Source organism: Temnothorax americanus, unplaced genomic scaffold, assembly GCF_048541705.1.
Source record: "Temnothorax americanus isolate GAGA-0224 unplaced genomic scaffold, ASM4854170v1 Scaffold22, whole genome shotgun sequence".
Lineage (NCBI taxonomy): Eukaryota > Metazoa > Arthropoda > Insecta > Hymenoptera > Formicidae > Temnothorax > Temnothorax americanus.
The window spans coordinates 2,199,860-2,226,736 of NW_027509360.1; the positions used below are offsets into that span (position 1 = coordinate 2,199,860).

Here is a 26,877-nt window from a genome sequence, read left to right on the forward strand (position 1 = left end):
CTTCCCAAGAAATATATACTCAAAAGTCGAAGTTTATCAAAAGTTTCAATTTTGCAACGATTTATCTTCTTTTTCTTTGTCTATCTCAAGTCAAGAATGCAAAAGTAGAGGGGTGCTATATATATAGGTGACAAAACATATAAAGATTTAAAATAAATTCACCTCATTTTCCAGACATTTAGATATGTCGCAAAATGATTTTATATAGCTAAAACGTAGCAGGAAACAATCTGCTTCTTTTAAAAGAAATTTCTTTATATTTTCATGCACGATATCGTCCTTTAAGTCAACAAAGTGGGCGTCGCTTAACAGTTTTTAATTTATTTATCCAATAGTTACGTATATTACAAATAAAGCGCCGACTATTACACGGTAATCACATATTTAGGGAAGAGCGCGTACATTTACGCCATTTACATTGTTCGCTAATTATTTGATTAATATTCAGCGTGCCGTTTTCTTTAAATCGCCGGAGGAAAGTCAGGCGGAAACAGCTTCCAGACTTCCAGGGAGGAAACGATATGAAGAGATCGAGACGACCCCGCGGTCGTCTCCATTTCGTTCGCACTCGGATCGATCCTGTACAATCTTCTTCCTCTCGATCGTTTCTCCTGTTTTCGCTTCTATCTAGGTACTCGGAATGCTGGCTTTTACGAGCGACGAACGTCCCAATCGAAGGAACATCTTCGTGATGTTCAGCTCCACGCGCTCCCGCGAGGCCCCCCTCTTTGCTTCCCACGTGTCTTGAAGATGGGCCGTTGAAGCAAGTTTATGTAGTATGTATGTACAATGCCAGCAGAGTCGCGGACTTCTCCGGCGCGTCCTGGATGTTGCATCGTTAAAAAAAACCAAATACTCCTCGGAGAACACGTTTCGCGTTTCTCGAGTTATCTCGTTTTTTGCCTCGCGTCCTTATTAATCATATCGTATATTTATCGTATATTCGATACAAGCCTTAACTGCTCGCTCACAATTACACACCGACACTAACTTTAATACAGCGACTCGGCTGCATATATTTATATATGTATATATATAATATACATTCTTTTTTATTTTTTCCCTTATATATAAATACACATTTGTTCTCATGCGAACGTATAGGTGTTTTCTCAAGTCGACGCATTCGCTGTTTGTGTTAGAATATCATTTTATATATTTTCGTATTATATATATATATATATATATATATATATATATAAAAAGACAATGAAACTGCAGTCGGAGCCGGACCGATTCTATGTCGGACGCGAAACTCAGGGAGAGAGAGAAATTGGAAAATGGAAAAATTAGGTCCGCAAGATCGTCGTTGTCGCGTGAAAAAGGCGTTTAACGATATAATAAGTAAGCTGGCCCTTTATTGCACGAAACCCAGCTGAAAAATGGAGGTGAGTCAAATAAGACAGAGACTTCTTTATTTACATAGGAATGTCACGAGTACGAGTTATAGGATCATCGTACGTCAGTGGCCTCGTACGTCCTAGAATGTTTTCCTATTATTACACACATATATGCATATATGTATATATACATGTATATAAATACGTATATAGGCTGATTTGTCTATTGCTCTTCGAGAAAATCCAATGTTTCCTTGCTTGAGCGTAGAATGAAAGATAATCCCGCAGAATCATACGCGTTACGTCATACTTATTGCTTGCTGATGTAAAAAAAGTGAAAGGTAAATCTTAAATATAAAGATGCAAACTCATAGGTGTGGATTATCGATATAGTTGAGATGGCGTGATTTTTCGATAATAGCCTGAATACATCGAGATATCATGGTATAAAGATCGCTCATACATGTATATTATGTATATATGTGTATATATATACACACACAACATATATTCCTCTTTATTAAATAATATTATAACGTCAATGTGTATTTCCTATTATAGCGTCATACACGATCCCTTTATAGCGGTAATTTTGCAAGTTCTTGTACTACATGTTAGAAATTTTTTTTCTGCGTGTAATATTCCTCCCAGATAAATATGTAGATAATTAAAAAAACATATAACTTATAACGAATGGTCGAAAAGTGCGCAATACAATAGCAGTATATATAACTTGTATATATATTCTTGTCTAAAAGTATAAGTATTGCCATATGGGTACGGTTCCAAATCTATCAAGTTACATTTTACATTTTTCTTTGATTATTTTGGAACCGATTCTCTAGAAAAGACCAAATGATCTATGGATAAAAAGGTGTAGGAATCTAGAACACCCTGTAAATTATATCATAAATTTTGGAAAGGAAAAGTATATATTTATATACGTACTAAAAGATCGGTTCTTTATATGAGGGACGTAGTGACTATATAATTAATTGAAAAATATGAATCCATAATTATTAGTAGGATATAATGTATTGAATAATGATAATTATTATTAGGAGCTTCACAAAATCTTAATTAGCACTCTGTCGATCTAATAAGCCATCAACTAAACGTTTAATTAAATGCTAATCTCCGTGTATCGTTGCTTCTTTCGCTCATAATAATAATACACTTTGAAAACTTCGGTGATTTATAGTCATTTTGCGCTGTTGTCACTTTACCAGATGATTTACCGACTAATAATTTTTCGCTTTGAACATTCGACGTAAAATGTACAACTACAAAATTCAAACGTCAACAATATATAATATAAATAATTAATATTTCTATTTAAAGAAAGTGCAACAGGTATTATAAATTATATATGCTCGATAAAATTTTAACAACGCTAATAATCTCCCCCCTATCGGTTTACTTCTCCTTTATCTCTATTAAATATTTATAAATACAACTTCGATATACCATTTTCTAAATCACATGAAACTTCAAATAAACTATTCTTTATACGCAACGAATTACACAAGTATGAATATATCTGTATACATACCTATGCACGCAGGCATCTATATACATATAAACATACTTTTTCGTATGTATAAATATGTATGTGTGTGTGTCTGTTAGTATCTAGTATGTATGTTGATGTTGCTTGCTTGCGAATAGTACTAAATATGTCAAACAATCTTAATATTTCCGTAACATACTCCTAGATACATAATGCTCTATTTATTACGCAACAGTACAATTAAATGTAATACTATCGTTGAAAAAGCATTGAAAACAAATTAATAATACCATATTGTGCTCTAATTCTTATCGTTCTTGGGAAACTAAACGTACAATACCTACATAAGCGAAGGTATTACAATCTTTCTATATAAACTCAATATTCGTAACATGTTCGTATACCACGTTGTGTCATTATGTGTACTATGTACCTAAATTTTGACATACTTTCCTAATAGTGTTTCCATAAATATTTCACTACTGCTTCCTTTTTTACAGATAATATATCATTTTACTAGTGCCGTAAACACTAATATACTCTGCTTAAATAAAAGAAAAAGATTCTCATTCTATATGCAGTCTATGTCGTAGTCTCCGTTTAAAGATAACAAAATAACACGACGCAATAACAATCGATTCTATTAAGTGCATATAAGTGAATAAATTATATCAGAAACGTGACAGCTTTGAAGAGAATAACATGACAAATATTATAAACAATTGGAACAGCAAATATTGCTACATGTATCGACAGAATTGTAAGTTTCGTAGTTATTCCTTTAAAATAGGAATTTATATTATGTAAAGCAAACGTACAATTTCTTTTGATTGATACGTGTCTCTTATGTGTTTATATCAAACTGCATTAGACAGCAAGAAGGTGAAAAAAGAGTTAAATGTAAGAATTCAATTCAATGTTGCCTGTTATCTTTATAAATAATAGCATATACATTTCAACGAAGAACATACTCAACAATTATATCGACAGCCAGCGCTCATCACTTAAATCTCTTTCTGAAACAGAGCCATAGGAATCCGAATGCCTTGTGTTTCCTGTCATTTTCCAATATTAATTTTGATCACTCTTTAACGTCTGAAGACTCATCCTCTTTTGGTATATAATTTAAATTGACAATATCTCAACGCAAATGGGCAGACGAATCAGTACATTTATATCTAGCATGTGTCTGTGAGAATACATGTAATCACTGTTTCCTTTAGTATTGTGAAATATTAACGTAATAATGGATTTTGTTTCGACATCTCATTTAGAAAAGAAATGTGATATATAGAAAAGAAATATATATATATATATATATATATATATATATATATATCCTCCTTCCCTCCCTTTTCCCATAAAAAATGTATTATCTAATTTTCAATCTAAAGAATTTCAGGTTTTTTGTATTAAATTTCTTCAAATTTCGTAAAACTCCTGTGTCAACGCAAACACGTGATTGACATATTTATAAAGGAACACGTGTACCCCAAATTTGTATTTCTCAGAAACATGCTATGGATGTCAATTTGTAAGCGATAAGTTACTTACAAATTGAGATTAATGTGCTGATTGGACTGGCCAGTTGCGTTGATTACGGTTCATTTTCTTAGACTGTCTTTGCTACTTGCACGGCTGGTTGAGGCTGTGCTAGATTCCCCTGGTCCACCAGTACCACCTGCATCTCCATTGATGCTGGAACCGGCGAGCGAAGCAGTAGGCGTTACTGGCGCTGAACGCCTCCTTACTTTCGTTAAAGCTTTGTCCAATCTTTGTACGAATGCATCCACATCAGATCTCTTCATGCCTAACGCTGCCGCAGCAGTCAGATATGGAACTCTATAATTGCTGTTGTGTGCGCCCCAGCCTGTTAGCGATTAAGGTAAATACATATTACGAAACAGAAATTATCTTAGATAAGAATCTAAATTAAAAAATTAAAAAATTCACAATAAATTTATACGATATTCTTAAATATGGTTGTACGGAGATGACTATTATATTATTATATATTTTAATAAATTTAATATATTCTAAAAAACATTATTAAATTATAATTAAAAATATATACCTTCAAATTTATGTGAAACAATGTGCTTAGAATCCGTGGTCGTTATTACTCTAGTACCACTAACGTTACGCAGAAATAGCATTGATCCTAGCATAGTGACTTGCTTGTTGTCGTGCTGATGGCTCAGACACTGAAGAGTCATAGCCATGGATATTGGGTTGCCCTTAGTGTCCAACAGCCTCTCCCCATGCCTCGTCGCTAATTTTCCCAATTCATCTTTCAGGTAAGAATACATTTCCTTACGTTGAGCAATCAATTGTTTGTACCCTGCCATTCCGAGACTCAGCAGCGTTATCATCACATCCATAACGGAACTCGCGCTCGCACGTCCTGGATACATTTTCGATATGCGATCTAAGAGATTCTTGTCGAAGGAGCCTATAATGGCACCACCCACTGGAACTAGGAAGTTCTTGTCCGTGCTTTGAACGAAAGCGTCTACTCGACCCTTTTTCGACGCTTCTTGTATGAGATGCATACATCTTGTGCTCTGCAAGCTTTTAGCAATATAGTGCGATACATTTAGTAAAATCGTTTTAAATCGGAATACACTTCGATATCTCGGTAGTAAGATCAACATTTGATTTCCGAATAAAAATTCTAGATCTAGAGCCGAGGATGCGGTTGTTTATTGGTGTGCCAAGATATCGATCTAGAGACGTACGTGAAAAATTATGCATCTTTCCACTTACCCGTATGCATTATTCACCAGATGCGGTACGTTATACTGACCGCAGAGGGCCGCGATCGCGTCCACAGAGTCGCACGCTCTGGGCGCAAAACAGCTGGTTGTCGTGAGTACGCAGGCGACACTCTCGCCTAAGGCTGCCATTTGGGCCTCGAGTCTCTGCACGTCGGTTTTTAATTCGTCCCCTATTATTTGCATCTCGATAACGATAGGCTCTAATCCGGCCGTGATTATAGACTTGAAGCTAGACTTTTGGTCAATTCTAGGCCATAAAACGTATTTCGCTCGTGGTCTGTCTTGCTTAAGCGTTAACATACATAGGACTAGGCTCATTCCCGTAGCCATTGGCGATAGAAAGCAGCCCGCTATGCTCTTCACTCCTGCGATCGAGAATATCTCTGTTAGACGTCTCTAATGAAACGAAAAGAGTCAGACAACAAAAAAAACAAAGAAATAAATCGCAAAGTTAACGAACTTTTCCGATTAATCTGACATCAAGACTCATAATCCGTCTCTCCTCTCTGCCATTTTAGACCACAAATAAATTAATTTCTTACGCGATTATTGAATCTGCGCGAAATGTTTCATATTCTCTATTATGCTAAATACATATTCCTGTGTATCTCCTTACCCATATATCGTATAACTTCAAGCACTAAGGAGTTGGTTAATTTATACATTAAGCTGCTACCAGCTGCCTTCGGTTGTACTTCTTCCAGATCGCCGGATCTACCTATGCCGTGCCCCATACGAAAGTGTCGTCTCGCGACGATGTTCGACACGATCCTCGCCTCCCGTTCGCCGACGCTGCAATTTGAGGGGAAGTTGTTGCTGTCCATCTGCGACAGATCCGACAGAAACGCCTCTATCGTTGCGTCGTCCCAGCCCTCCTCTGGCCATTTTCGCTGTTTTTCAGATAAACATATACATTCGGAGTTTGCTTCGCGCACAGAGATCGCTTTTTGCTCTATCAGTGTCCACTTCTATCAACGTAGATTAATTTTAATCTACGTTGATCTCTCAGTTTAACTTACTTTTCATCTTTTTTCTATTTCTTAGAACTGAAAGAAGACAAAAAGCAAGTTGGACCGAGATTAAAGTTAATCCGCATCGGTAGAAGTGGACATCAGAGAATATTTAGAAAGGGTAAAAAACAAATTAAAAACTGGGAAATTAATCTACATTGAGAGATAGAAATGGACACGAGGCTTACGTGTTCGATGAAATGCCGTATAAGGTTCTCGCGAGACTTCTTGGCGTTCAGGCCCTGCTGCACGTAGGTCGACGGTATGAGTCTCTCCGCCAAACTAAACGCCTGATTATTCATCTTCTCAACTTGCGACGAGCCTTCCTGGATTACTTAGTCCACGCGCGTCGACCTCTCAGCACACCATTGCTTCGACAATCAGCAGAAAGTGATCGTCGGTCATGTCGTTCTTCTCATTCGGCTACAGAATACTCTCGTGCGAGTATAAAAAAAAGAAATAAAAAAATTGACCTTATTCTCGCACTAATACGGATAGTTTCTGAGTGGCCGAATCGCCAGGTATCTTCCAACAATCTAAAAGACTGTGTCGAAAGAAGCGAATGCACTCTCAGCTGGTCCAGTAAGAATTACAAAATCATAACGTCTGAAAACGAATCTCCAGGTATCTTCCAACAATCTAAAGGACTACGTCGAACGAAGCGAATGCACTCTCAGCTGGTCCAGTAAGCATTACAAAATCATAACGTCCGAAAAGAAACGCTCTGCCCGACGAAAAGAAGAAAACCAAGGACGATCGCAACGGAAGATTCTCTCTCAACGCATACTTACGAGATACAGAACGTGAGAATCTGTGCAGAATTGGAGGGTGCGGGAAAGAATGAAGAGAGGGATGGAAGCGGGGAACGTGCGTGCGTGCGTGTGCGCGCGCGAAGTGGAGCGTGTACGAAATGAAAACACAAAACACCGTGTGGGGTGAAGAATAACTGAATTTATTAACAGTGGAAGAAAAAAAAATAAAACTCAACGGTACAGACGAGATTGTATCCTCGCGATAACGTCCCGCACGATCAGAAATAAATAGAACAGAATCAAACTGAATATCGTCAGGTACAGCACGACAAACACGTAGTGCACGCGCCGTCGGTCGGCGGTGAGCGCAGCGCAAACGAGAACGGGGTCGCAGATTCGCGGAGCGGACGCGGGGGGTGGCGAAGGAACGAAAGGGGGGGTGGGGGTGGCTTCTCGTCCTCGACGGATCGCGTTCAGCGTCGGAGCGTCGTTTCCGCGACGTGACCCGGAGCGTTGCCGACGGAGGCGAGCCGAGGACGACGGTCGACGTCGACACATGAACGCGGCGGCGGCGGTGGCCGTCGGCCGAGGGGAAACGCGACGACCGACGGTCTCCTTGGTGGCTTTAAAGGTTACGTGGACGCGCCGTCGTCCCGCAAAATTCCACACCTACCCGAGTGTCCCGAGTTCGAGGCGCAGTGGGCGAGGCGAAGCGGGGTGACGCGACACGACGCGACACCCGGGGGCTCCGGGGCTACCTCGGCTCGCTGGCCGGGGTAATAACGCTGCCCGAGGAAGCTGCTCGAGGATCACCGCGGGTACATGGCGCACAAGACGACCGGGCGCGCGAACGGCCGCCGCGAATCAAAAAGTGGGTTGGGCCTGTTGGGCCCGCGAGACGCGAGTCGACGCGACAATAACTCGTCACCCTCGTCACCGCGATCCGCGCACCGCGCGACAACGCGTCGCTCTCGCGAGAGACTCGAGAGAGGAGCGAGGAGCGTACCGCGTACCGCGAGCGGGAGCGGCGAGCGGCGAGCGGCGAGAGGAGACTGCGTACCGCGTACTGCGTGCGTGTTGCGTGTCAATCGGTCCCTTCTCTCCTCCTCCTTTCCTTTCCTCTTCCCTCTCCCTCTTCCCCGTCGGCAGAAGCGATCTCGCCGCGACGCGACGGACGACGGCCGACGGCGGCGGTGGATGGCGAAGGTCCGCGAAGACGGAGAGACGCGCCGAGAGGGGCCGGAGGCCGGAGGGGTGCACGGAGCGAGCGAGGTCGCCGCCTAAATCGGATTAGTTTTACGCAATACGCGATGACCAGCCGCGAGCGACGTAATCGTTTCACGTTAACGACGGGCCGTCAGCTGCTCCGCGGCGACGTTCGTCAACGACGACGGCGACGGCGGGCACGATGATGAGCGGCGCGTACGCGTGGTGGAGGCTCGCGAGGACCGCGAGACACGGGCTTTTACCTCCTTTCGCTTCTCCTCCTACTACCGTTACTCCTCCTATCGCTGCACCACGACCACGACCACCGTGGATCTCGGCGCACGGCCGACGACGGAGCGACGACGGGTCACGCACGGCGCCACGGACGAGCGAGAGCGAGCCCGGCCGCGCCGTCGGCGACGGCGACGGCGACGGCGACGGCAACGGCGTTTCCACGGGTCGGAGTGCGCCGCTTGTTATTCGCGCCTCGACCTCGACCATCCGACAGGTGCACCATTTATTGTTTCAATTATGTTCCGCTGTTTAAATCACCCCCCGAAAACCCGCGTCGCGCGCCCTTCTCCGTCGTCCTGTGCCCTGTGCATGCCGTCGAAAATCCGAGGAGAAGAGGAGGAAGGAGACTCGACGCAGCTCTCTTCAACCCCTTTCGCACCTTACGTTGCACGCGTCGGACTAATCTCGTTGGAATGATTTTTGGAAAGAGCGCGACTTTGCTCGTGTAGGTACTTATTTATGTCCGCTGTAACGCGACTTCCTCGAATCGATCCCTGTATATCTCTCCCTTTACGTTAATTATTACGTTCATTATAAATGATTTGCATCGACCTTTCCCCCCTGACTTCGAGAAGCTACAAGCTACTGTAAACGCATCGGATAAGAAAAAAGAATCCTATATAATATTATACGAAATGCATTATATATAGTTCAGAGATTGCATTACACACGCATGCATTTTTAAGGATAATATATATCTATAAGAAGAGTGGCATGCCGCATTTATCGAAACATATCGCCACGGGAGAAACGCGCAAAACTTCTCGTTGAGAAATTAATTATTCGAGCTCGACGCCATTAAACAAAAATATCCCTTTCTCGATTCCCAAGATGCATCTTTTGCGTGCCGCGACTTCTATCGTCTACTCCGATTTGTATTTTCGCGCTCGGCAATGCCGCCACGATCAGGAACGCGTCGCGTCCCCGTTGGGCCTCGTTAATCCCCCGCGCATCCGTTTCCACGAGTACGCGCGCTCTCGTTTGTTCATCGCGATTGGTTCCCGATCGCAAAGACGCCAAAAAACGACGCCGAGTTTTTTTTCCCCTCACGTCGCTCGTGCGCCGCGCGCCGCGCTGGGGACTTTTCGCCGCGACCGGTTGGCGCACCTGCCGGCCGAGGTCGCCGCAGTTCGGTGAATTGACCTCAGTACGCCGTGAAGTTGCATCGTAGGAGGGTGCGGTGCGGTGCGGTTGGATATCGGCCGGTCCGTTGAGCCTCGAATGACAGTTCGCAGCGTCACGAGCGATTCTAACGAATCCGTCGTAAAAAGCGATAAGGGATCTCGCCGACGAGGTACGGGAACGGACGTTCGTTTTCGCGCTAACCTCGCGTTGACGGCGTGGGCCGACGTGCGTGTGTGCACGCGTGAGGGAAAGACCGAGACCTTCCCTCCGCGCGTTTAACGCGCGTAAACAATACCTATACGCCGCGCCGCGAGGACGATTTCGGAGCAACGGACGGACGCGCTCGCCGCGCCGGTTCGAATTCTCGATTCGACGAGTCACCGTCGATCCCGTAATTCCGACGCGGAGAGCGATAACGCGGCCGGCGCCGCTGATATCCGGGCCGCGTGCGGGGTTGCGATTGCGCCCGGTTAACCGTGCGTGTATTTTCCTCACATTCTTCCCGCCCGGAGAACTCGAAACCCGGCGATCGTTTCATCGAGCTCGGATTTCGGCGCTCGCGACAGGCGATATCGATTTACCGAGAGCGGAGAGGCCCGACGGATCGTGAATCGCGAGACACGTTCCCCCGCCTGTCCGTGCCGGATAAACCGAGCCCCGTCGAAACCGTCGCCGGTTTCGCGGTGTCCTCGCCTTTATCGCACATTTCGCATTTCGCGAGTGACCGCGACGTGCTTTTCTCACAAAACGTTCGATCCGCGCTACGAAACACGAATAAGCGCGAACCTTACACTTTTTACGTATATAACGACATCAATGACGTGTACTATAGATTTTCACCGACAATAAATATCGGAATGCAGCCATAGTCATTGCGCGACAGATTTTCCGTCACTCTTAATGAAACCTGAGCTATTATAGCTCGTTAGAGCTCTTTCGTATCCTTTCTGTTTCGTACTTGCGAGAGAATTTTCTTCGCGCGCTAACTTTGTCTTGCTATTAAGAATTAAATATTGATGACTCTTTATTTATCTCTTGATACATGATATGTATATTAACACGCGTCACACACATGCACGCATGGTAGCGTTGAGTGTTCGGAGAAAAGATCTCATTGAATGTTGCATAAATTGCGTTTGCAGCTAATCATGGAGGTTGAAAACTGCAATGCGCACGGAGATCGGGAGAACACGGGGCCTAACGCGCCACAGAACGACAACGATCCGAGCGGTAACAAGAAGTGGTACCGGCAGGCCAGCCAAAGGTTAGTGAATCGGCATTCGCGCAGGCCGCCTCGTTGTGTCGTCCTTACGTCACGAGTTCGAAGCTCTTGTGACAGCGTTTTCCTTTTGAATATTCAATATTTGGATAACGAATGTGTAAATTCAGCGACCTAGATAATACCCGTACGTCACGATTGAAAGCTGTCTTTTAGCTTGACAGCTATTTATGAGAGCGTTCGGAAAGTTGAACATAAAATAAAATCAGGTAAACAGTTACGTATAATATTAAATTAAACACTGAAAAAATTAGATTTATATCGTTACATATAAATAAATATTACGTATTACAAATGAAAATAAATATAAGTTCTAAATTAGATTCATATTTTTTAAACACGATCCGTTTCGTCTGGGAGCGACACTGAATATATTTTGATTATAGACGGAGTGCATTTGTCCAAATAAAATAAAACACAAGTATCTAATAATTTTATTTTCTATGGATAATATAACTTTGCTACAGAAATGACGAAGTATATGCGCCGTAGATAAGAATCATAAATTTAATTATTCGTTTTTACACGTATAATCGTCGCAAATACTTGAGTTTTTCCTGTATGTTTGTGCCATGCCGTCTTTAATTTTTATCGATACAAATGACTAAAGAGTACTCTAAATAGCTGTTGTATAAAACAGATGCTTATTATCGAGCGACGGTTTTGCTCAAGTGGGGTGTAGGCTATGCTACAAGTATGTAAATAGATTTCTGGAATATTTCCGGACTAATAATATATCCGTTCTAATAGTTGCGACAGCATCGAAAATACCGATGTAATCTACGCGCATTTTCGAAAACGAATCCATGTGTGCCGTACAAAAATAACTCGTTTAAACGATACACTTCGGTCGCGAAGTATTTCGGGAAGCTGCTCGACGTTCTCTTTCTCCGTGGCTAATGTCGCGCAGCGAGATATACACAAATGCATATCCGTAAGAAAAATAATCTCAAGAGAATATGTAATATATTATATATGTACAATATTTTCTCCAAGTAATATCCTATTTGAAGGAAGAGTGTGGAAAAAGTTTCTTCGCCTTATATAAATCATAAATTAAAAACAGGTAGATTAAAGAATGCATTATATCTGCAGCCTTTTTTTCACACCGAGTCTGTTAAATTCTTCGTGCAAATATATAATAGTTTAATTAAAAAAGAAAATTATAGAAGCCATGAGAAAATTTGACGCGTAAAGGAATTTTTAAGTGTAAGTCCAATTATAATTAAGAGCAACGATATGCGTTATTAGTTATTACCACCGTTATCTCTGCTGAGGACACATGGAGATATATACCACGTATCCAAAAACACATATCCGAACACGTACTGTCGATATGCACTCTTGTGGTTTTTCAAGGCTAACGATAGTACCCATAAAGTATATACTATCGTTGTTGCGGCAGAAGCTCCCGCTTCGCATTCTCGTTCGCTCGTTCTCGCCTTCTGACCCGAAAGATTCGTTGCGACTTGACGTCCGAGAATATAAGAAAACGATGAAAATCGCGGCGTATCACGCGAGCCGCGCGATTATCCCGCCTTCTCCGTCGCTTTCGTCACGCGGCGATTTGACCCTCGGGTTCTGATCCGCCGCATTCTTATCGCCTCTCCGTTCGCGTCGGGCGAACGCGAATCGCGTTGTTTGTTCACGGATTCACGGTCGAAAGTACCGTCCCGTCATTACGACATTACCGCTCGTGCAAGACGGAAGTCGAGGACTTCGAAGGACTAGGTATACGTGGATTCGGCGATCAGTTTTTCGCGACGTTATTTTGCGCGATGACCCAACGAAATGTCGACGTGGTCATTACGCCGGCGAGCTACGCTATTGGTAATTATCTTCTTCTCTCTCTATTTTTTTTTAAGTGTGTTTTAATTAACGTAAGTTGCACGCGTCGCTTTCTCTGTAGCTTTCCCGAATTTTAGATCGAGCCGCACGATTTATTTAGGCGCGCGTTAATATATCTAATCTATCTCCGCAATTGGACTTTAGTTCGCGCGTTGGAAAATATCGCGCGATAAATGGTACTTAAGCAGATACGCCGCGTGTGGGGCATCTCGCTAATTATATTATCAGCGTGCAAGGCCATTATTCTGTTCTAAATAACTTTTTCGGAGACGGATCGTATATAGGGTTCGACGCAATGAGACGAGCTCGCAATCCGTAAAATCCAGTTTTAAATGCGCCGAACAAACGTTGAACGGTTTATTTCGCGCGAATCTTTCGCCTTGCTCCAATTATGCGTCGGGCTCCGCAGACTCGCGAGCTCGTAAATTCAACGCGGTCGGTCTCCACCTTTTGTCGCGGTTGTACACCGCTATTATTGTCCAATCACAGTTCGTTGTTCTTCGACCGCAAGGAGAATAATAGATTGCGATTGGTCAATTTCTTATACGACTCCGACTTACGACATCCATTGTAGACCGGGCCTTATTGTCGAGAATCGCCACGTAAAGATACGGGTCTTACGAATTGCGGGCTTACTTCATTACCGTGGGAACCCAGAACCCTTTAATTCGAACGAAGAGACGACTCGAATTTCACGGTGCAGGACCGAGGTTGCGATTCCCGGATGACTCGAACGTATTCCCCGAGGAATCGATCCACCGTACCATGCTCGGCCTTAACGTAGGACTGACCAGGAACGATCGTAGCGAGCAAGACCTGGACAGCTACATCGAGGGCACGCACGGCGCCCGCAGTGATAAGCGCGAACTGGGGCACAGGTAAATCTATAGGATTCTGCATAGTAAGCCGGGGTGAAAGCGGAGTGAGGTCAGGATTGATGTGTTATCAATACGCGATAAGGCGACCTCGATATGGCCGACGCGCAAGACAATTTCACCCCGCCAGTTCACCGGCAAACCTTAATCCAATTATAGAATCTGGCCCCGGGTCGGTAATGTCGAGTTTTCAGCCTAATTTTAACTCATTTTACTTCCTAGTGCCAGAGAAGACAACCTGCGAGATGTTGCGACACGCGCGATTGCTTTTCGATATGCTATTATTGATTGAAATTAACGCGCATCGCGTACTGGCGAGGAATATGACGGTATATACTTAATTCGGTCACTCGTTTATCTACGCGCGAGCACCGAAGACAACGATATCTCTTGGAGAGAGAGAGAGAGATTTAATTCTCCCGGTTCTCTCGCATCCGACGGCAACCGAGATTGGAATTTCCTCGCGCGGAGCGAGGAATTTTCGCGCGTCGTGTCGCGACCATCGATTTTGCGTCCGGGAAAATATAGGTTTTCACGTGGTTCGGGAAACCGAGGATATATGCACGCGCATATATCCTCGCATCTCCCGATAATGTGCGCGCACGCTTGCTGCACAACGATCTGCAGTGCTCGTGTAACGGGGCTGATGCGCGAAGACCGAGAGGTATACGCCTCCTCTTCGGAGGCATCGCTCGCGATCGATTGCCGCTTTGAATTCGGCACCTCCGCTGTATCAAACTCGCGGATTTTATTACCGGCACATCCGCGAATTCGGGTCATATCCATCTTGCGATCACGGAAGATCGTAATTTAAAAGAAGAGGGACTTGAACTTATTGTTGGACGAAGCTTAACTGATTCTAATTTATCAAACGATTCCTCTCTCTTTCTACTCGCGTTACATTACGTGCGCTATTTTCGTCTCGCGTTTGTTATACACGTGTTTTCTTTGTAACAGAAACTGTATACAGGATGTCGTGTCCCTCGTGAAGAAAACAGCGAGGAATGAAAAAATAAATTTTTTTGAGGTTGCATTTTAATGCTACACTCTTTGAATGTATAATCTCTTGTATCTTGAGTAACCGCGACGATTTTCAAGTCAATCATGGATTAATTCGTGCATCTAAATATGTATAAAATGTCGTCGCGATTTATCAACGATGAAATTTATCGTCTTATTGTGTTAGACGGTGAAGAAGCGCCAAATCTCGAAGCTCGAGGACATCTCCTTAAGCTCTGTAATTGATCGTCTTCTCGTCGAAGACAGAAATAACCATTATATTTACGCCTTATCTTCCTTTCTACAGGTATTTCTAAGAGTGCGAACATGCTCGCTATTCCATCATTACCGTAATGTATACGAGAACAATGCAGGAGACCAATCAAAACCGTATATAGAGAGACTAATCGCGATAGATTAACGCGCTCAATGGTATTATTAGATAATAAAGGAGTTTCGTGTGTCACACTATACAACATTCTTCAGCAATCTTTCTTAGAATTTCATTGTGCCAACGGCAATTATTTCATCGCGTGTAATTGTTCCCGACTTATAATTCTCATAATTCTCACGATACCCGCGGCTATATACAGCGAAATATTTAGATATAAATATAGATACATTTATAAATTATTTTTTATATATTTTCTTCTCTCTTTTTTTTTTTCTTTTTTTGCAAATATGCATATTTAAAGCTATAAAAGCTATATGCATGTATAAAGTATAAAATTAATTTACTGTCTAAAATTGGCAAATCTGTTTTTTTTCTCACTACACCTAGAATTAATAATTATTAATTTACATATGTATAATACAATTTCAAATAAGCCATTTTTGGTATGTATTTATTCAGTTTATTCGTATTTATGTACGACATATAAATAGTAGCGAGAAGATCAGTTATTCTCGATATAACGATTTCATAAGAAAGTATTATCTCTATACGCGCGCGCGCGCTAAAGCGTTCCTCTTCTCATCCCCGTATTGCATGTTCGTCGTAATCTGTTGGACCAAGAACTGTCAAGATGCTTTTGTGAGTCAATTGCGATAAAGCGACTAAAAATTTCCAGCGACGCAAACAAGTTTCTTCACTAAGCAGATAGCAACAACGACAACTGACGTTGTAATGTAATCAAGCAAAGTATTGCTTCACAAGAATTGCGCCATCATAATAATAACAAAACAAAAAAAAAAACAATTTGCACGCGTAAAATTTTCAATCCTTGATCGAAAGAATGCCAGGCAACGTTTGGCAGATAATCTTTGTAACAACAATTAATTAATTTTTGTACAACAAATAATAAATTTTAGATCTAAAAGTCCTCTCGATGTTATATTGATATAATTAGTAATAAAATTAATAATAAAACGTTGGAGCTTTGCACGTAAAGCGACGTGATTGAAAACGCTCTCTTAGAAATCTTTCTAAGCTCTACTAATAATCGCGTCATACAAATGTCGTGATTCGTGATGTAGATGTATCTTAAAAAATGTTCTCTTCGAAAACTTTAATTGCTCTTCCTAAAATGCACATTTTTTTTAGGGCACCGTTGTGCGTGCGGTCATTCGTCCGTATAATCACCGTCTTTATCCACCGTGAACGTATAAAAGTAACTATCAAGAACTTACGCAACGTGCGCAACTTATTTCGAGTCACTGGCAGACACTTCTGATGGCAACGTGATGAGAAGCTCCACGTCGCAATAGTAAACGCGCGTGTATTCATTCATGTCGTTATTAGCGTTGCGCCATAAAACGCTTTATCAACGCCTCAGCTATACAGCATCGAGTAATGCCCGATGTACGTTGGATATAGCGGATTGATAATTAAGAACAATATGTATGGTATCTTTAATCAAGCAAATTAATTATTGAAATGATTTTATACGCGGACGTAACGTAGACGCGTGGCGCGGTAGATACCGCGAATAAATTACTGGTGAAAGTGCAAGCGGTGCGTGCCTCAGCCGTGACTTGCGTGCCGGTATGCATTACATCCTCTTGTGCAGCGCTTTGACCGACTTAACTAAAAATCCATGGTGCGAGATACGTCTGTAAGAAGGTTGTATCTAGGAACGATTAACAAGATTACGCGAAATTGATCGTTAGAACATCTCGATATCCTTAAGGCACGTAATCGAGCCTCGTTTCGCGGTACCAGCCGCAATATGATGCCACAAACGGAAATATGCAGCTCTGTAAGAAGAAACTTTAATAATCTTATGAGAGAATAACTTTGAAAGAGAAAGCAATGTACATATATTATTTATTGTTATTATTATTAATGTACATTTTATTTTCTTTCTTTCGCAGACCATTATTTTGTAAAAAATATATATATATACTATATGCATACTTGGCATTCTATCAACAAATTCGATCGAGTCGTACAAATATGCGATCTCTAGTCGCATACTCGAATCTGTACCGGTCGGACGGGTGGGACACCGCATACCGGCGTGCAATACGGTAATGTGAGCCTTGTCGGTTGTCGGAACTTAAAGTTCACTCGGCATACGTGCAAACGTAGGATCGAAACGCTTTCGGGACGTCTAAAATTAGATTGGATACGGCCAAGTTCTCACGCGTGTATACCAAGCACAAGGTGATATGACTCACCTGGCGCGTTGAATTCGCGTGAACCGTTTATCGTTCGCGTTAAAGTACGCGGGAACACACCTCTGGTATCGATATTAAAAAAAAAAAAAGAAGAAAAGGAACAACGAGCTTTTTTCCTCTCGCGTCGCGTCGTGTATTCGGGGCGGGTCGGAGCCAGGAGAAAACGATGGAAATGAGAAGAACGTGGGGGATCGCACGTTTTCGTTCGCACGCTTTTCGGCGATACACCATGCGATTTCGCCGTCGTGTAGCGGCGACGTAATTACGAAGTGAATCCCAGGCGAACAATCTGATCTAACCGTCGCTGGAACTTGAACAACCGTCCTGCACGCAATCCCCGTCGGATTGGGGGAGGTTTATATCCGGAAGACGATGAATTAGCTACCATCGTTGTGTATTAATCGACTCCGGCGGCTCACCACGGACCAGTGGACGTTTGGTCATTGAGCGAACAGCATCGTCGCCGTCGTCGTCGTTTCTTGTTCTTTCACCGTCAAAAGCAACGCCTTTCACGCTCGTTCGCTCGCTTCGAACTGCGACTTACCTACGTTGCGGTAATCCGACTCGAGAGCTTTCGTCCGCGTGTGGTGCGTCATTGGGAGTAGATGACATTTTCTGACTCAAGACGATCTGACGAACACGCTGGAAGATTTCGCGGAGCGCTTTGTACGAACAGCTTTTTTTCGAACACACGTCCTCTTTGTGTTGTACTCGTGTCACGTTTTATCGGCTGGTTATCGCGATATTTTTTTCCTCTTTGACGTCTTTATCCAATTTCGGTAAAAAAAAAGAGAAAAAACTCGAGATTTTTGCATCTTAGAATTATTATTTATCGACAGTGTATTCGTTGACCCAGCGTTACCAGTAGCGCGAAAAATGATTATTCTCTTTATTGTGACGATGTCTTTATTGTAAAACCGTTTTACACGGAATTCGGGGCGGAATTTTATTCTAATTTACAACTCTGTGGTGTCAAAAATCGCGAATATAATTATAAGTAAGAAAATCTTACGCATACTAAATTTGGATAGTAATTATACAAGATAGTTTTTAATGAAATATTTATATTCTAAAGGAATAAATGCGGAACGTAAAAGAAACAAGAATTTCTAGGTCGATATATGCGTAGGCCGATTGAGTTTTGTTTTTGTTCTTACAACACATAATCTGAGTTAGCTTGATATATTTATTAATACCATCTATTATATTACGTCACATTTATCGTTATATTGTTACCGGAAAAAAATTCGGAGTTCTCTCTAGACTATATATTGTCCCGAGTTTTTGTCCCGATCTCTTTAGCGGCTTTATTGCATCTGACGCATTGTTGCTGGATAACGTAAATACAAATCGATCTCAGAGTACCGATGATTTGTTGATATTCCGCGAAAAAATGTGGCTGAAGGATGCGAACGACGACGTCTCGCCAACTGCGAATTTTGTGAATTCGCGACAGTGCGTCCAGAATGAGTAAGTTAACCGTCCTCCATTTTAGTCATGTAAATTCGTAAAAAAATTCGAGTAAAAAAAAAAAACAATTCACGCGAATAAAATCCGACTGATGTAGAATCGAAAAGAAAAAGGGAATCACAAACGGCTGATGTAAGCCCGACGCAGAGCGGAAATGCGATATGTATTATAGATGTGAACGTTCTAGTCATCGCCGCGCCGTAAGAGCGATATAAAACAAGAATATTTCCATTTTTTTTTGCTTTATAGGAAAATGCGAAGCAGTTTCCAAAGATTTTAAAAAGAGCTGTTTACATTTTCAAAATTTTCGGGATTATTTTTTTCTCATATATATATATTCCTCTATTCTTTTTAAAATTACTTATGTAGTTTGCTAATTGTCTATCGTTTCTCATATGCATATGCATGCCAATCTTTTTGCTTTCTGATTAGAATAGAATACTCATCTTACGTCGATGTTAGCTTTATGACTTTTTATTGTCAAAGATTAAAACCATTTTTTTATCATACTGATAACGATAAAAGAAATCCAGGGAATTTTTAAGTTTTTTATGATCGAGATTACGAAATAGAGAAATTAAACGTTCGTGTTGGATCCGCACTCTATGTTTGATCGCAATTAGCGTTATAAAAAGTTGCTGCGGAATGTGTCTGTCGGCTCGACGATTCTGACACATTCGAAAGTTGGGCCGAAAGTGTGTCTCGACTTCAAAATGCATAATTTTCAACACGAATGCCTCGACCGATGATAAGTAACGTAATCTTTGTGGCTTCACGCGAGATTATTAATTTAATTAATCACATAGTGACATCGAAATAACCGCTGCTCCTGTACGAGCTTTCACAGAAGCGTCTGTCTGAGGAAGACGTGTAGATTTATATATCTTCTTTGGCACACAGTAATTAGTGTAATTTAACAACAAGAAATAAAATGAATGAGAGAGAACAATCTTTTGTTACTCGATTACCAGCGCTTTAGTATCGCGATTTGTCCAACACGTCAAATCTAACATACCCATCAGCTTTTCCCGCCTTTAATATCGCAACAAAATGATTGCTATTTCGAAAAGCGGCATACAATACGAGCGAGAAGTTGATTCCGATATTATGAGAATACCACGATTATCATTTCTCTATCAGCAGGAAGATCTTGAGGGGAACGAGTTTGTCATCGGTAACCCGCGACGAATCGTCGCCAATAGGTCTCGCTGAATTTTCCTCATTAAATCAAATTCATCGCGTACTTAACAAATTTGTAAATTACAACCATCGTAAATCAATGTAATTATGTTTCTTAATCGATAAATCACTCTTCGCAGGATCTTCGTCAATCGGAGTCTTCATTTGGAGAACATCAAGTTCTATGGCTTCGATATGGATTACACATTGGCAGGTAATTATGGCTCTTCCTTTTTTTCTAGAAGAGAAGCTGAGATAAACGAAATTACACACATATACGATATAGATAAATATATTATGTAACATTTTAGAATACAAGTCGCCACAGTATGAGCAATTGGGCTTCAATCTGCTCAAGGATCGTCTAGTGTCCCTGGGGTATCCGCAGGAAATCAAGGCCTTCGAATACGATCCCAGTTTTCCCGTTCGTGGATTATGGTTCGATACCTTACACGGGAATCTCTTGAAAGTGGACGCTTACGGGAACATCTTGGTCTGTGTCCACGGCTTCGAGTTCTTGAAACAGTAAGGGATAAAAATTACGCTTGCGCCTTTCTCGCACAGCTTATATTCTCTTATTTCTCTTTCTCTTATCTCTACACACACTTCGTCTGTTCCATTTCAGCTCTCAGGTCTACGAGCTTTATCCAAATAAATTTCTACAATTAGACGAATCTAGAGTTTACGTGCTCAATACCTTGTTCAATCTACCGGAGACCTATCTGCTGGCGTGTCTGATAGATTTTTTCACAAACTCGCCGCAATATACCAGAGAAAAGACCGGAGTGAAAGAAGGTGAGCTCACCATGAGCTTCAAAAGCATATTTCAGGACGTCCGAAACGCGGTAGATTGGATACACCTTCATGGTGATCTGAAATCGAAGACTATCGAGAACTTAGATGAATACGTAAAGAAGGACGAGAGGTTGCCTATGTTCCTTACGAGAATCCGAGAGAGTGGAGCGAGAGTGTTTTTATTAACTAACAGTGATTACGTTTTCACGGACAAAATTATGACTTATTTGTTCGATTTTCCACACGGTGCACGGGTACGTTTTTTCTCATTCACTGTCACCATTCTTGAAATTAATTGCTCCAAACAAATTAACGAGCTATATTTATTATTTATTCAACGTTAATAATTTAGTTTTAATAATTTGAAGAATCCCTCGAAATTAAATATGTAAATTTTTAATGAAACATTATGACACTAATAAAATTTTGAACCTTTATAGTTATCTAACTTATTGTTAGAATAGATTCTGTATATCTGTATATGAGAAATTTTTTATTCATAAGATAATATCTCTCTCGCTTGTTAAATGCGAGAAATATACTCATGATGAAGCATATTCACACAAGATATATACTAAGTATAAATAGATTTCTGATACATTACTTTCATTTCAGCCTGATGAACCGCATAGAAACTGGAAAACTTATTTTGACACAATTGTGGTAGACGCCAGAAAGCCGTTGTTCTTCGGAGAAGGAACAATCTTACGACAAGTGGACACGAGAACGGGTGCTTTAAAACTTGGTACACACAAAGGACCACTTCATACAGGTAACAAAGAAATATTAACTTAACTTTAACAAATGTAATTTAGAAAACTTTGGTTGACCACAAGTGACATTTTTAACCCTTGATTTTTATTAAAAGGGGAAGTGTACTCCGGAGGCTCGTGCGACGTCTTTACAGAATTAATCGGCGCGAAAGGAAAAGATGTCTTATATGTTGGTGACCACATATTTGGTGATATTTTAAAAAGCAAGAAAATAAAGGGCTGGAGGACATTTTTAATAGTCCCCGAGCTGGTTCAAGAGTTACACGTTTGGACCGATAAGTGTCAATTGTTTGCCGAATTACAGAGTCTAGACGTTATGCTCGGGGAAATGTATAAGTAAGTAGTATATAATCGGTATAAATATTTCATATAAAATACTCGCAACGTATTTTTTTTTATTAACGTTGCAACTACTTTGTTTAGAAATTTAGACAGTAGTACGAAAGAAAAGCCGGATATTTCCAAGTTACGCGCGTCCATAAGGGATGTCACACACAAAATGGATTTAGCTTACGGCATGATGGGTTCCCTATTTCGTAGCGGAAGTAGACAAACGTTTTTCAGCAGTCAAGTCGTAAGGTATGCCGATCTATACGCAGCGACTTTCTTGAATCTGATTTACTACCCCTTTTCATACATGTTCAGAGCACCTGCTATGCTGGTAAGTTGTTACGGCGTATTTGGGATACACGATTTATCCAAGTTGTACAGAGACAATCATAAATCCTCCTTATTGCGCTTTCAGATGCCTCATGAGAGCACGGTAGCACATGAACAAAGGTTTGTTATGGAAACGCCGATGATAAGCCGTTCGAGAACATTTAAACTGGTAGACGAGGAAGAAGAACACAATCGGCCTTCTTCCGTGAGTATTTATAAAAACATCGTTGTCATTATATTAATTGATTGACATGGAAGTCTCAGTAATGTATTCCATATCGTCTTTTTGTTTAGAAGAATTTATATGTGGACCATTTTAATAATCAAATTCCACATGCGAGACCGGAAACGCCACGTAATGTTACGCATACACACGACGAGGATTGTAGCGATGAAGATAGCGATTCGCAGAAGCAAGCTAATCAAATGAGACTATCTACAAGAAACGCGAATTGCAACTGAAGTCATATTTTATGATACTCGGTGCTACTTTTCATTTTACGTAACTGAAATTGACTGAGAAATGAAATGATTGATATATGATATATGTAGAATTTTCGAGGAATCATTGTACCATACGACGCGTTTCAGCTGCGTTAACAATATTTAGTCCCAAAGTATACATAGTAATTTAGATTTTTTTAACGATGTCGATATAAAAGATGAAACGTGGCAATACTTACATCGATTATAGTTCTTCAGAGAACATATTTAATACTTTTGTAGTTGGGATATTATTAATAATGTAATAATTAGCGCACAAATATTCATATTATAAAATATTCAGATTGAACATTGAATTATACACAACACGTAACAGATTTTATTAGCATTGTATATGTTGTATATTAACTTCGTATGTATATATACATATATATATAAGAATATATATATATATATATATATATATATATATATATATGTAGGTCCAGAGGTATGTTCCGGGACTGTTTACGTTTTTTGAAATGTACAGTCCTAATATATATATATATATATATTCATTTATATATATATATATATATATATACACACACACACATATATATATTAAAGTTGAGGAGTATTATATTGAAGTTTTGATAGTAGAAGACATCAACGACATTGAACTTATTGTAAAATTAATTACTCGCTCTTTTTATATGCAATGTAAGCTTACTAAAGTCATGATCAAAATGACGAAATGATAGAAGTTGAACGAGATGCTACAAACTCTAACAATAGTGAATTGTGCAATTTAGGATAGGTGTACAGAACAAATATAAAGTATAATCTTATACGATCATTCTTTGAATTAATAATTACGTAAGTAGCTAATAGATATTAATTTTAATTCATTAGATAATGAAAAATAAAATGTATAATTCTGATTTAAGACAAAAAATTACTAGATTTATGTTAAAAAATATTAGATAAGCTTTTACGCAAGAAAATAAGTCAATATTCAATTTTGTATACGATCAAATGTAGGACATATTAAAAACTTGTCATAAAATACGTAATAGAAAAAAATCGAATGCAAAAGAATGTTGATCTATTAATATGAAATTAACACACATGCACACACACATACAAAATAATACAAATTTATTCCATTTTACATAATTCTAATACTTTAAGGTTTAAAAAGATATCCTGAAAAGCTTTCTGAAAATATCAATATATAAATCTTCATTCATGCAAACCCTATAAATTATTTATATTTCTTGGCAGGAAAATATATTGTTACCCCATATTAACAGTAACATATTATTGTAATCTGTATAATCTGTACTAGGCACCGGAAATGCCTCAATACTGAAATTGTACTAATTTTTAGCATATTTGGGGCATGCGTGTCTAGATTTGTTATTTATCTTGCCCCTTTTTAGTTTATAATATTGCTCACAATATGTAGACAAAAGAAGAGAAATAAATAAAATTAGAGTTTTTGAAATCACAAGACTCGGAATTATGACTTATATTACCTCATATCCCGTTATATTACTTCATAAATATTCTAATTTGAATTCTAATGATTCGAATCCACAAACATAATTTTTAAAAATTTTACAATCGTAATTCTTAAAATTTCGATTAGTGTCACGTTTTATCGAATTATATTATCTTGATACTTTGTCGATTTATAAAAATTGAAAATTTTATCCGTAATTTATAAGAAGATCATGTAACTTATCTCGGTCGGTAATAAATCAACCGCAAAAATTTTAATTCTCAAAAAACGTTAAATTATCAGGAAAGTATATAATTAAGTAAGAAGTGGTATAAATACAACTTCCAAACGATACAATTCTAAATTCAAATTTAATTTATTATTTCCCTTTTTTTGTCTACAATTCTACACTATAAAAAAAGAGACGAAAAAAATAAATAAATTTAGACACAACGTGCATGCAATTAAGGCATTCTTGATTTCTTATAAATTTTTGGTACACAAATTAAACATTGCCTAACATTATAAGTTTAAAGTTTATTAAGAAGTTACATAACAATATAATTCCATTTTTATTAAATTATAATAAGTATCGCTCTCTCATTTATTTCAAATTTCTTTTAAATGCATAAAAGGTATCTCATTGAAAAATATCTGTGATATATGAAATATTTTATTATAAAAATTTTATTGTTTAATAATACTATTATACATATATATGACTGTACTAACAGTCATACATTCTAGCATCCTTGCAAGAAATCGAACATAAGAAATTATACTATTTTCTTCAATATCTATTTACAATAAAACATCAAATGAAAAATAAATTATGATTACTAATCGCTTTTACATAAGCAAATCTGCCAAGTATTCCTCAAATTCTTTCTCTCTTGTCTTTTCCGCGTCTTCAGTTGGTTTTTCTTTCCAGATATTCGTCTCATTCGTGTCAGTATTTTCACTGCTTTGTATTTCAGCCGATCTGGAATCTATCTCCGCTCTATTATCTGATTCTGAAGTACTGGATACAGTAGCCACATCGTTGTTACTTTCGGAATTCGTGTCCAAACGCTTCAAAGACTTTCCCCTTTTCACCTCCCGCTTTTGTGATCGATAATTGAGTTTTACCGAGCATTCCGGGCAAAGTCCTTAACGTAAAAAGAAAAAAGAAATATTAATTTGTCTTACGCGGAGCAGTCTCATACGTATAATTGTCTCGTCTTTAAACTGATTATAAAACATACTTAATTTTACTAGTGCATTCTTCTTTTCGCCATGTTCCACATAGCCAAAATTAAGCTCCCAAGAACGCAAATTCTCCTTCTCCTTGCACGTTTTACTGCCACACTCGAACTGTCCTTTTCCAACTATCACTTCCTTCTCGGTTCTCCATCTCAAAGCAACCTACGCACATATCAAACTAATAATGTTAATCAACTTACTCATAATTATTTTTATAATCAATTCACCATATAATCAATACGGAGATATAAATATGTAATAAGGACATTTCGTACCTTATTATGTTTGTAATACGTAAGATCACATATGCAGTACTCCTTGAACAATTTGTCATAGTATTTCTTAGCTAATTTTGCACCCCATGTGTCTGGAATGTCCTCTTGCTCCCAGAGAAACTTGTGGTTATCTCTGATGACATCGTAATCAGTTTTGTCTCGGGACCTCGAAACGTCAAGTGCTGTTTATTACAAATTTTATCAAATTATAACTTTCATGCTACTAATTAATGATAAATCCATCGCAAGGAAATGACGTAAATTATGCGCCTCTTAAAAGTATAGTAGCTCTTCTAGCTTTTCGGTTCACATCGTATTTTCTATATAGTATAACTATAAAATATAAGAATCTTAAAAAAGGTTACAATTTTCGGGAAGAAAGCATTCACGAATCCGATAATATTTTTACACTTTAATGCAAAATAATGCAACATAATATATAATATACACATACAAAATAACAATAGATAAAGATAAACTTTACTGAAATATTCTCCGGGGATACTACCAGTGCATTCAGCCGTTGAAGAAAACAAGGAAAACAAAGTAAAATTGCAGAAAGCGGAGTCGATCGAAACGAGGAGCCAAACAAGTGACAAGACATCACTTGTCACGGTCCTGTCCGACGATAACAAAATTAGCTTCCACCGAATATCCGCTAATGTAAAACCGAAAGATTCAACATACGTGTCTCGTGTGAACGACGATACTGACTTCCCGTAGACTGTCAGGTAGTCGTTCACGAGTTTCTTGTGCCTGTCGTAAGCCGACAAGTGCGCGTACGCCGGAAACATTGCCGTCTCGAATCTTCTCACCTTCCACGCGACGTAAACTGTGGTAAACTGGCTCCTCTGATCGCTCAGCTGATCGCAGTCCGCTGATGTGTTCGGTGTGACCCAGTGCGCCTTGCGGTTGCGGG

The 26,877-nt window shown here is 39.9% G+C and overlaps 3 protein-coding genes across 21 annotated transcripts; 1 reads left to right on the top strand and 2 right to left on the bottom strand.

Moving 5' to 3' along the window:
- Nucleotides 1-300: 300 nt before the first annotated feature.
- Nucleotides 301-8,998, bottom strand: Secs (Sec synthetase). Of its 10 annotated transcripts, none has more exons than XM_077407122.1 (6): nt 8,859-8,998; nt 6,826-7,008; nt 6,244-6,517; nt 5,617-5,992; nt 4,925-5,421; nt 301-4,720 (listed from the first exon to the last, which is right to left on the bottom strand). In XM_077407122.1, exons 2-6 carry the CDS (start codon nt 6,937-6,939, stop codon nt 4,455-4,457), a joined length of 1,527 nt encoding a protein of 508 aa, XP_077263248.1. In that variant the 5' UTR covers nt 6,940-7,008; nt 8,859-8,998; the 3' UTR covers nt 301-4,454. The 10 variants fall into 10 exon arrangements, with proteins under 10 accessions (XP_077263248.1, XP_077263244.1, XP_077263241.1 ...); XM_077407118.1 differs by having other exon boundaries at nt 6,826-7,181; nt 8,859-8,976; XM_077407115.1 differs by having other exon boundaries at nt 6,826-7,284; nt 8,859-8,876.
- Nucleotides 8,654-24,450, top strand: Nt5b (5' nucleotidase B). 9 transcript variants are annotated; one of them, XM_077407104.1, is made up of 11 exons: nt 9,085-9,103; nt 11,157-11,278; nt 13,845-14,019; nt 20,424-20,497; nt 20,595-20,808; nt 20,909-21,332; nt 21,694-21,850; nt 21,947-22,187; nt 22,275-22,512; nt 22,597-22,716; nt 22,806-24,450. In XM_077407104.1, exons 2-11 carry the CDS (start codon nt 11,182-11,184, stop codon nt 22,971-22,973), a joined length of 1,908 nt encoding a protein of 635 aa, XP_077263230.1. In that variant the 5' UTR covers nt 9,085-9,103; nt 11,157-11,181; the 3' UTR covers nt 22,974-24,450. The 9 variants fall into 9 exon arrangements, with proteins under 9 accessions (XP_077263227.1, XP_077263228.1, XP_077263230.1 ...); XM_077407105.1 differs by lacking the exon at nt 9,085-9,103 and adding an exon at nt 10,022-10,183 and having other exon boundaries at nt 22,809-24,450; XM_077407103.1 differs by lacking the exon at nt 9,085-9,103 and adding an exon at nt 10,023-10,183.
- Nucleotides 24,451-25,098: 648 nt separating this feature from the next.
- Nucleotides 25,099-26,779, bottom strand: LOC143898058 (protein FRA10AC1 homolog). Of its 2 annotated transcripts, XM_077407125.1 has the most exons (5): nt 26,646-26,779; nt 26,443-26,576; nt 25,959-26,140; nt 25,686-25,845; nt 25,099-25,589 (listed from the first exon to the last, which is right to left on the bottom strand). In XM_077407125.1, the coding sequence occupies exons 1-5, from the start codon at nt 26,750-26,752 to the stop codon at nt 25,291-25,293; spliced, it is 882 nt and encodes a 293-aa protein (XP_077263251.1). In that variant the 5' UTR covers nt 26,753-26,779; the 3' UTR covers nt 25,099-25,290. The 2 variants fall into 2 exon arrangements, with proteins under 2 accessions (XP_077263251.1, XP_077263252.1); XM_077407126.1 differs by lacking the exon at nt 26,443-26,576 and having other exon boundaries at nt 25,959-26,124.
- Nucleotides 26,780-26,877: the final 98 nt, after the last annotated feature.

What these genes read in the sequence shown, in the direction of transcription:
- Nt5b (XM_077407101.1), top strand. Translation starts at nt 8,798, where the DNA reads ATGATGAGCGGCGCGTACGCGTGGTGGAGGCTCGCGAGGACCGCGAGA. An exon ending in TACCGGCAGGCCAGCCAAAG is followed by an intron (nt 11,279 to 20,423) that starts GTTAGTGAATCG and finishes CACTCTTCGCAG; the next exon opens with GATCTTCGTCAATCGGAGTC. An exon ending in ATGCTCGGGGAAATGTATAA is followed by an intron (nt 22,188 to 22,274) that starts GTAAGTAGTATA and finishes TACTTTGTTTAG; the next exon opens with AAATTTAGACAGTAGTACGA.
- Secs (XM_077407122.1), bottom strand. Translation starts at nt 6,939, where the DNA reads ATGAATAATCAGGCGTTTAGTTTGGCGGAGAGACTCATACCGTCGACC. An exon ending in TACGGCATTTCATCGAACAC is followed by an intron (nt 6,518 to 6,825) that starts GTAAGCCTCGTG and finishes TCTGAAAAACAG; the next exon opens with CGAAAATGGCCAGAGGAGGG. An exon ending in TGTTTCACATAAATTTGAAG is followed by an intron (nt 4,721 to 4,924) that starts GTATATATTTTT and finishes AATCGCTAACAG; the next exon opens with GCTGGGGCGCACACAACAGC.
- LOC143898058 (XM_077407125.1), bottom strand. Translation starts at nt 26,752, where the DNA reads ATGTTTCCGGCGTACGCGCACTTGTCGGCTTACGACAGGCACAAGAAA. An exon ending in TCGTCGTTCACACGAGACAC is followed by an intron (nt 26,577 to 26,645) that starts GTATGTTGAATC and finishes ATCGTCGGACAG; the next exon opens with GACCGTGACAAGTGATGTCT. An exon ending in GAATGCACTAGTAAAATTAA is followed by an intron (nt 25,590 to 25,685) that starts GTATGTTTTATA and finishes TTTTACGTTAAG; the next exon opens with GACTTTGCCCGGAATGCTCG.